Below are 10,285 nucleotides of genomic sequence, written 5' to 3'. Positions count from 1 at the left end.
AGCCCCCTACTCGGCCTAGGGTCAGCTGCCCGCGGCAGCCTGGTGTTTGCACAGGTGGGCCTTGGCCCCTGGGTCTGGAGGCTGGGGAGAGGGGTGAGGCAGGTTAGGGGATGGGGTGGGCTGGGGGAAGGGGATGGGCTGGAGGAGAGGGGAGGGGGTGGGGTGGGCTGGAGGAGAGGGGAGGGTCCTGGGCGGGGAAGGGGGAGGGGATGGGCTGGGGCCGGGGGAGGGCCCTGGGCGGGGAAGGGGGAGGGGAATGGGCAGGCGCTGGGAGAGGGGCAGGCCCTGCCCTTTGCCCACCAGAGCTCGGAGGAGGAACCGGGTTTTCTGGGCGGATGCAGGAAGGGTGGACCTCGGCCGGGTCTCTCAGGGGACCTGCCGCAAGGAGGCCGAAGCTCCCAGGGCTGGGGCTGCGGAGCAGCGGCGGGACCCCGACCCTCCGTCGCCTCCCGCCTGGGCCCACCGCGAATGATGGCCGCTCGGTCGTGGGAGCTGGAGCTCGGCAGTGGTCGTGGCGCCGGACCGGGGCGCAAAGGTCCCGTGACCCTGGCCTTTCTCTAAAAAACCTGGTGGTCCCTGGTGACACGGCGAAGGGGACCCCTCACTCACCTAAAGTCCGGAGTGTTCATTAGGAAGGAAGGCCCTCTGAGGGGAAGGGAGAAGAACTGTGATTGAGAAAACATCCTTTTTTACGTTGCTGTTTCTGTCCATTTGCAGAACTTTCCCGGTGTGTCGATTTAGAAATGAAACCAGTGGGGTTACAAACCCGACGTGGAGGTAGGCGGCAACTGGCCTCTGGAGGGGGCAGAGTCGGAGGGGAGGGTCAGTCCGCGGGAGTCAGTGATGGGGGCGGGGGCTCCCCAGGCGTTGGGTGTGGCGTCAGGAGCGCAAAGAACTGAGCGAATGGATCCCCGCCATTTCAACCCGCTGAGCCTGGACCACCGCTCCGCTCCCCCCGGCCCCCGCTTCAGTTTTATTTTCTAATTATTGGTCGTGTGGGTGCAAATCTCTGCTTAAATGGGTGCTTTTTGTCATAATTCAACCCTGTTATTATCCCTCTTCATGACTACTAAGTAGATATAACCAGATCGGTCAAGACTTGTTTCTTGTTAACTAGACTTAGGGATGGGCTTTTTTTCCCTCCCATTCCTGCCAAAACACAGCATCCTGAAATGAACTCCACTTTCTTTCCCCACTTCACCATACGTAGACCCCAAATCATCCTCTTGTCTTGGATAAGACGACATCTGCCCGGAGGCAGGAACAACAATGGGGCCGGCACTTACAGCCTCTGACTTTTTCCGTCTTTGTATTACTTTTCGAAGACTGCAATCCATGAATTGTTAGCGCTCTATTGCCTTTGAATTTGAGAAACCGATGTGCACACTGCTTTCTGGTACTTCTGCTGATGGAAACCTTTCGTTTTTAATATGGGTAATCATCTCTGCCCCATCGGAGGTGGCCTCTCTCCTCAGATCACAACTGAAATAGGCCTGGCAGCCCCACCTCTACAAACCTTATCCTCCTACAAAAGGAGAGAGTGACAAATTACTACTGATGGGTTCACACCCGGGTGGACTGGGCATGCCTAAAAAGGTGGTTTTGTTTTGACAAAAAAACAGACTTTCGAATTGCTCTTAAAACTGCCCTGAAGGAGTCTTCAGTGTGTTAACAAGTCCCTTGCCAAGATGGTTTCCAGCTTTTTGAGCAGATGATCAGAAGAACCACTGTACCTGACAATGTCTGCTCGATGCTAAGGCTGTTAATAGCTGAACTTGTCTACTAAAGGATTCTTGGGGAAGAGGGGCCCACACCTTATCTTGCTCTAGTAACTATTAAGTGAATTCTTAGAGAGGTTACTGGTTTGATGTTTAAGAAATCCCACTGATGGACGTTCCACCCCGGAGAATTGTACAGCAATTTGTCAGGTAAGGAAACCTGCAGCCTCTACCTTCACTGAATTATTCAGGAAAATATTTGGTACTCCACAGGGAGTTTCTTAAGAGTCAAACCCGAACCCATTTGGAGGTGGGGGGCGGCGGGTAGGGTGTAAAAAGCTCTCCATCTCCAACCCATCACCACAAAATGCCGAAGTCGATTGTGAGTTTTATTAAAAAATAAGCACTATGCCTGGCTTTCATAACATTCATACATGAACATGTACACAGACACAAATAAAATAATATTAAAAATAAAAATCACACTTGCTTTCACGTGGCAGTGGTCCTGGCACCCCACATGCACAATGTTAACTTGTCCTTGGAAGAAACCGTTTGGCCCAAGGAGACCACAGTTATGAGAGAACCCAACCGCGAATAAAGCCGTAACCGTTGCCTGCAACATTTTCAATTTGGGTTTCAAAAATATATAAATAATTTAACTACAAATCCCAACAATATATATATTTTTCATTTTTGGCACAGTGAGACGTGGGTCAAGAGCAGAGGCATGGCTGGAACTCCTCTGGCCGCTCCCGCCCTCAGCCACACCTGTAGAAGCCACACGCTTGCAAGGAGCGGGGCCGCTACCCCCGCAGTAGTCGTATCATGTATCCCATGGAATGGTTCCCTGACGTGCTTTTTTGTTTTTGTTTTGCTTTTTAAAGGACAAACCACTGGACGGTGCAACGAAAACAGGAGGAACAAGGCGGAGCCTGGACACTAGGAAGGGAGAAGTCTCCGTGGAGGGGGCAGGGACAGGCTTGGTCAAGAAACGAGACCGTTGTGAAGCGCTGCTTTGCTCCGCTGTGACGTTAGTTATGAAGGACGAAGGGAAATGTCCGGGACCGCGTCGGACACTGGCGTCGGAAGGCGTTAGCTCTAAGGCACGTTTGGTGGAGATGTTTTCTTTGACGGTCTCCGTTCTCTGGGTGGAAAGCTCACCCCCACCCTTCCCGAGCCCGCGTTCCCGGCCGGCTCCGTCGCGCTCAGGCCAGGAGCGTCTCGGGCGGGCCGGGCAGGTGCGGGCCCGGCGGGCGGGCCGAGGCCACGTGCAGGGCGTCGGGCAGCCGCACGGGGCAGTACAGGTGCGCGCAGGCGGCCGGGCCCCGGAGCGGCTTGGCGGGGGCCGGGGCCGGGGCCGCCAGGGGCGCGAGCAGGAGGGGCGGCGCCTCGGCCCCGCGCGCGCCCAGCCGCGGCGGCTCGGCCGCGCCGAACGCCCCGAGTGGCAGCAGGGCCGCGGCGGGCGCGCCCGGAAGCAGCGCGGGATAGGCGGGCGGCAGCGGGCAGGGCGCCGCGCCCCACGGCGGGCGCGTCCCGGGGCCCGCGTCCCCGGAGCGGCGGCTGCGGAAGGGCTTGCTGAGGATGCTGTCGATGGCGAAGGGGCCGGAGAACCTGCCCGCCGGACTGGCACGCCCCTCGGGCCGAGCGGGCGAGCGCGCGCGGGGCGTGGCCGGCGCCGGGGCGGCGGGCGCGGGCGGCGGAGGCGCGGCGTCCGGCGGCCCGGGGCCCGGGGCCGTCGCCCGGTGGCTGAGGCGCTTGCGGCGGCGGCGGAAGACCCCGTCGGCGAAGGTGTACTCGCTGCTGGGGTTAAGCATCCAGTAGTTGTCCTTGCCCCAGGGCCGCGAAGGGTCGCGCAGCACCTTGACGAAGCAGTCGTTGAGCGAGAGGTTGTGACGCACGGAGTTGCGCCAGCCGGTGTAGCTGCCGCGGAAGAACGGGAACTTGCCCATGAGGTACTCGTTGATCTCAGCCAGCGTCAGGCGCCCGCCAGCCGAGTCGCGGATGGCCATGGCGATGAGCGCGATGTACGAGTACGGGGGCTTGGGCCGCCGCGTGTACGGCTTGCCGCGCGCGCCCGCGCCGCCGCCCGCGCCCCCCGCTGCCGCCGCCGCCGCGCCCGGCCCTCCGCCCGCGCTCCGCTCGCCGCCGCCCGCCAGCGCCACGGCGCCGCCGCCCGCCGCCGGGCTGTTGGCCGCGCAGTCCCCGTCCGAACCCAGGGAGTCGTCGCCCGCGGCCGACAGCGGAGACGGCGCGTCGCGGCCGCCCGCCCCCTCCAAGTCACTCCCCGGCTTGTCCCGGAGGCCCTCGCGGGGCCCGAACACCTCCAGCTTCATGCCCGCGCCCGTCCCCGCCCGGCGCGTACCCTTTTCCTCTGCTTGGTCCTGGGCAGCGGGCGCCGGGGGCGGGGTGGCGATCCTGGGCCGGGGTCCTGGCCTCTCTCTCCCGGAGCTCACCTTCCTCTTGGAGAGACAGTCGCTTTCCGGACAGCAGTCCCCTTCCACTGGAATTTTTCTTTGGAGGGGTTTTGCTTATTGGGTGAACCGAGAGGGGCGGAGAGGAAGCAGTTGTGGGGGGAGCCTGTTGCCTTCAGTTCGAGGAGTGGAGACTTCGGGGGAGGCGTGTAGGGCCGCGGTTCCAGCCTCGGGTGCCCGAGCGCGCGGGGCTTGGAGTTCCTGTTGGAGGAGGAAGCGTGCACATCTGCTTTCCGTTCCCGAGACGGGGTTTCTTCTCTGCAAGTCCCCGGTCCCGGGCAGGCGTCCTCGCGGGTCGAGACGGTGCCGGCTGCTGTGCGTGCCACCCACGCCGGGAGGGAGGGTCCGGCCTTCAGGCTCTAGCGCCCACGGAGCAGAGTCCCCGAGGCCGTGGCGCCCGCAACCGCCTTTCCGCCCCCGGTCTCCGGAGCAGCATCTCCACGCCGGCCAGCCGCAGCTCCGTCTCGCCTCCACCTTCGGCCCGGCCCAATATAACCCCGCGGCGCCCCGCAGGGGCGGGGCCTGGGCGCAAACCGAGAGGGGTGGGGAGCGAGGTGGCCCAGGTGGCCGCAGCTCCGGAGCAGGCGCGCACCAGGCGGGGGCCACGCGGCGGCGCGGCAGCAGGTTGTTTGTTTTGGGTCCGCTCGGCCCCGCCCTCCGCCTCCCGCCAATGGGAAGCGCGCGCGCGGCAGTGGTGCGCGCGTGCGCGCGCGAGTGTGCGTGTCCGCGAGTCCGCCCGCCTGGGAGGGGCCCCTGCGCCCTGGAGCTCACGGAAGCGATTTGGGCAAGTGGGCACGGCCGGGGGGCACCTGTAGGGGCACCTGGCGGGGTTGGGGCCCGCGGCCTCCCTCAGCTACACGCGGTGTGTTGGCTTCTCTGGGGGTTAAAACGATGCTGCTTCCTAGTGCCAACCGCTCTCGTCGCGGCCGGGGGCGGGGGACGCACAGCGGAGAACGCTCAGGACACACTCTGCAGTGACCGATCACCGGAGCCGCATGGTGTGTCCTTCTTGGGACTTCACTTTGAGGACCGTCTCTGTCTTGTTTCCTTCTTTAGTGAATAAACTAGTGGACTTGAAATTGGTTACGCTTTCTGAGATGACCTTGACTCGCTCCCATGTTGGCCTCAGATTTTCTTTTGTCTTCCTCTGCCTCTTCTTTTACGTGGCTGGTGGCCCCTGCGAGGAGCGGCGGGTCCCCTTCGCCCGCGCTGTGCGGTTCTGCTTGCGCGGCTCCCACCCCCGGGAGGGCGGTTCCGGAGGGCGAGGGCGGGCGCAGTCCTCCTCCGGGACGTTCGCTGTGGTTTCTGTGGCACCGGCGACTGACCGTGGGGGGACAGGGCCATCTCTCCGCGGCGGGACGTCGGGGTCTTACGCCCAGGTGGCGTGGTGCTCCTGGGAGGGGCGCCCGCCCCCGCGAGGGCGCATTTCTAACCCGCTGCCCTTCCACGACGAGGTTTCGTCCTTTTCCGGCCTTTGTTGCAAACAGCTACGGAGATGCGAGTAGGCGGGACCCCCGCCCCCGATGTTTATTTTATTACTTTCCACCATTTGTGCAGAAAACGTACACAGCCCTGTCTTATCTTCATTCAGGCAGTTTTAAAGGCATTCAGCATGGGGCCCGAAAAATGACGAGCCCATCGAGGGCTCTGTTGTTTTTGGTGTTGGAGGAAAAGCTCTCGTTTGCAGAGTTCAGACTGACTTTCTTGCGTGCCTGCGCGAGTGGGGAGCGGGCGGGGAATAGCTTTCTTCCGGAGCCAGCCGACCCAGAGGGCTCAGCTCGGGGCCGGGGAGTTTGTGGTCCCCAGGACCTAGAGCGGGCAGTGGGCCGGGACAAGAAAGCCGCCAGGTAAAGAGCCAGGGTAAAAGCCATTCAGAGTGAGTGCTGTCCTGGTATGACCTCTGGGGGCAGGCGGACGAAGGCCTGTTTTTTGCGGGAGATAGGCCGGCAGGTTGAGGTGTGGGCCAGGTTGGCCGCTGACACACTCCACGGCCTGGGTGGCACGGGGAGAGTTCCATCTTAGAGACACCTACGTGAGCAGCCCTGCAGGCCCGGCCACCCGGCCGCCACACCGCTGCCCCCAAGCAGCCCAGCGCCTCTGCTTTGCACCAGCACTCACCTGGCGGGCGGTTCCCTCCCCGCCTCCTTCCCCATCCGCAGCCCCGCCTATCTTGGGATCGCCTTCCAGGCCCCGCAGCCGTGCTCAGGGCCCTCGGGTTAGTCTGGGAAGTGCTAGTGAGCTGGGCGTGTTGACGGGGATTTTGTTCAGAGAAGAGAGAAGAGGATCGCGCTCCCCGGCCCGGTTGCCACTCACATGTGACTATGTGACCCCGGGGCTGCATTCCTCCCTCCTCCGCCTGTAAAATGACGCCCGTGAGGCGGGACTCCTGTGCCAGATAGGTTTTTGGCACGGCTCCTTTCTCGGGGTGAATTACAGCAGCTGCATTTCCGCCGCTGGGGACTTGGAGGGGTCCTTGGGTGAATTTTCAGCGACCCGAGAGAGTCCTGCCCCTCCCCTCGGCTCTGCTCCAGGCTGCTCAAGCCTGGCCTGGTGAGAGAGGTGCACCGATGTGTGGTTGCTCTCCTTGCCTTTCCCCTACTGCGGAGTCCCCGCCAGGGAAGTAGACCCCCTCTGCCCGCGGCAGCAAGCTGTCCTCCCCCCATCCCAGCATCCTGGTGGGGAAGGACCAGCCAGGCACTCCTGGGGGGCGGGCCTTCCCTTGCCTGGGGCTGGGTCACTGATGGGCCGCAGGCTGCAGGTTTCGGGGGGAAGGGGGTGGCGTGGAGGTGAGAAAATTATCACCAAGAAAACCTTTTCTATTTTCAGAGTGACTTAGAACTTTGGGAGGTGGGGAGTGGGCTTTGGAAAGGAAGACCCCGCTGAGAATGGGGGCCAGTGGGCCACCTGGAAGGTTAAAAAGACCCCCAGGCGCTAAAATGCAGTCCCGCAGTAGGCCAGGAGTTCTGTCTTTTTTTGTCACTGCTGTGTCCCCAGTCCTTGCCTTGAGAAGGACACGTCATGAACGCTGTGTCATTCACTGAGGAAAAATGCATTTGTGTTCAGTTTCCCTTGTGATTGACTTTGCTCTGTTACCTTTAACGGTTCTTTCACACCCAGGAAGTCCTTCCCCTGCTGCAGATATAAGAAAACAGAAATGGATGGAGAAGGGCATCCCTCCTCTGCATCTCTGTCCACGATGCCCTCGACACCAGTGCAGGTTACGGGCTCAGACACTGCAGACATTTCACGTGCGGTATTTTGTTAGTTCACAAATTCCCTAGAAATGCTTGGAGATTTCTGCTCCTGATTCTCTGTCCTTCGGGGATCTACCCTTGATGGGTTAATGGTAAATGCCTGTAGGTGGAGCCTGACCAAATACCTGTAGGGGTGGAAGACTCTCATTCATTTATTCCCTTGCCCTTCAATTTCTGTGGCGATAAGGGAATAAACTGGCACGGAATGAGTTCACGTTTCAGTGATGGGCTGGGCACCCAGAAGTGGTTTAAGGCAATGGAAGATAATGCTTCCACCTCCAGACACCAGGAGCGATAGCTTGACTGGAAACTGCAGATTCAGAGCTTGCTGTAATCTGACGGTGCCTCACGGCCCCAGTGCCTAAGCCTTGATGTGTAACTCCTACAATGCCTGAGCGTGCTTGGTCCACTGGGACCTGACTCCCAGTGGAAACATGGGTGGCTGGCTCCGGGGGATTAGGAGTGCACAGAGCCTCCTGGCGCCAAGGGAACCAGGGAATCACGTCCCTCACACTCTCCCACCCCAACCCCCCGACACGTGGAACCAGCCGTGAGCTTCCGGCCAGGTTACCCTCTGCCAGGAGCCACCGTTGGCCCCTGGGTCTGAAGAGAAGGTGGACTTAAAATTGCCTTCCCCGGGGACCTGGGCCTCTGGAGAAGTCTACACTATAAAGCTGTTAGAGCAGCTCTTGTTGTGAGCCCCAGGCCACGGACATGGCTTTGATCTAAGCTCTGTCGCTTGGGAAGCAGAGGGGGCTGAAGGTCGGGGGGCCTGAGGTCCTCTCCAGGGCTCAAGCCCAGCTTCCTGTACACCCCGTTCTCACAGTGAAAAAATGGGAGGGGAGGGAGCGCTTTGCACTTGGCTGTAGCCGAGGCGCCCTCGGCCTGTCCGCTCCTGTGCACACGGGCCCCTGGGAAGAACCTGCGGGATGAGGGGGCGCAGATCCAGCCCCGCTGTGCGCGCATCGTGTCACGGACCTGGCCTTGCTGGTTTGCACTCTGCCACTCTGTCCCCGAAGTTCCTCTTGGTCCTCAGCTGGGAACACGGTTTAAGCAAGGAACCCAGCATCTGTCCGGGCGTGGTCCACAAGGGGCAAACCCAAGGGCCGCGCTTGAAGGTTCTTTGGAGAATCCAGGGGTCACAACCAGAAGAAACCCCCTGTGAGCTCCACCGAGCTGTGGGAGCTCCCTCTAGGCAGTGGGTCCTGGGCGTGGGGAGGGGCCGGGGGTCGGCACAGTGATGGTGGAGAGGAGAGGAAGGGTCTGGAGACAGGGAAGGGAAGGGCGGGGGGGAGGGGGCGTGAGGATATGGGGGGACCAGCCCCAGCGCGTGCTGGGGGGTTAGAGGTCAGGGAGAAAGCTGCCTGCTCTGAAGTTCACAATAAACCCTGCGCCGTGTAGGGCATATTATCAAAGAATGAAAGAAAGCCCGGGGTAATTTATCACAGTAAGGTGAGAGCTTTGATGCTGGGGTCAGAGCCGTCCTCAGAGCTGACCACGTCCAAGGAACCCTCCTGGTCCAGCTTTAGTCCAGTTTCCCTTTTACCTGAAGTTCTTTAATTTGGAAGTTTTAAAAGCAGGGCAAGAAAAACTGAGCCTCCCTTTGCAGTGAATTATCCAGTCCTGTCTTTTAAACGTTGAGACAGTCGCGTCCTATAGTAAATTAAAGATCAGACTCTCCCCGATGTTTCTCGAAGGAAAGAGACTGTCTGTCCTTCCATGAGGAGAATTGCGGTGGGCGGGCCCTGACTCGCAGGCCCCTGGTTCTGCTCCTTCGCCCTGCTGTCACAGGGATCTGGCGAGAGAGGGGCAGGTGGCAGACGGGACCTGCTGTGTCCTTGGAAGAAGATGACGGTGCCTGCAGGGCCCACTCAGCCCTCCCCACGGGCAGGGAAGGGTCTGTGCCACCCCTGCCTTGGCTGGCAGCCCCAGCTCTTGGACCACAGGCCAGGCTTGTGCACGGCGAGTGCGGGCAGGAGGGGCGAACTCCCCATCACCCCGGAGAAGATGAGGTCACTTTGGACCCTGATGGGGACCTTGGAGATAGATGACCTTGGGTTTATGTCTCTGCTCTATCAGGCAAGTCCCCAGACCTCACTTTTGTCTTTTTAACCTAGAACAAGAACTGCTGTCAGGGTTGAAACAAACATCCTGATCAGTGTTTATCAACTTACGGCCCCTCTTGTTTCATCTGTATCTCCCCCACCCCGACTTCCCACCCTCCACTAGCTTTTTATGGAGCAAATCCAAGACATCACATTTTTTCTTCCGTAATTCCGTCAATATCTTTAAAAAATATGGGCTTCTTTTTAAAAAAAAACAATGTAACCCCATCACCATTGTCAAACATTGAAAAATTGCCAATATTTCCATAATGTTACCAAATATCATCATAATTAAATTTTCCCAGTGCTTTCATTTTTAATAAATAGTTTAATTAATCCAGGGTTCAAATAAGGTCCTCTTGCGTTAGATTGATAAGTCTTCTAAGTTTCTTGAATCTATAGATCTTTTTTCCCTGTTTTTAATTTAATTGTTAAATAAGCAGGTTGTCTGTCCCGTAGAAATTTCCTATAATTTGGATTTTGCTGATTACGTCCTGTCGGTCAGCACCGTCTTCTGCCTGCTGTGTTTCCGGTGAATTGACAGATCTAGAGGCTTGACCATGCTCACTTTTGATGTTGTTTTCAAGAATACTGATGATGTTGTGGGTTTCTGTCAGGAGGCTCATTATGACAGGGTGTTGCTCTTCTTGTGACTTAAGACTAATCAGTGAATTCAAACGTGAGCTTGACTCATCCACTTCAAAGCTCCCCATTAGCTTCTCACCTCCTGGTTT

General features: G+C 59.2%; 1 protein-coding gene across 1 annotated transcript; it reads right to left on the bottom strand.

Annotated features, from left to right (window-relative positions):
- Positions 1 to 2,088: 2,088 nt before the first annotated feature.
- FOXQ1 (forkhead box Q1) lies at positions 2,089 to 5,145 on the bottom strand. Its single transcript, XM_060021607.2, has one exon. It carries the CDS (start codon positions 4,052 to 4,054, stop codon positions 2,927 to 2,929), a length of 1,128 nt encoding a protein of 375 aa, XP_059877590.1. The 5' UTR covers positions 4,055 to 5,145; the 3' UTR covers positions 2,089 to 2,926.
- Between the last annotated feature and the right edge of the window lie 5,140 nt (positions 5,146 to 10,285).

The sequence above is a fragment of the Delphinus delphis genome, chromosome 10 (genome assembly GCF_949987515.2).
Source record: "Delphinus delphis chromosome 10, mDelDel1.2, whole genome shotgun sequence".
Classification (NCBI taxonomy): domain Eukaryota; kingdom Metazoa; phylum Chordata; class Mammalia; order Artiodactyla; family Delphinidae; genus Delphinus; species Delphinus delphis.
This window is presented reverse-complemented; position numbering and strand designations above follow the sequence as displayed.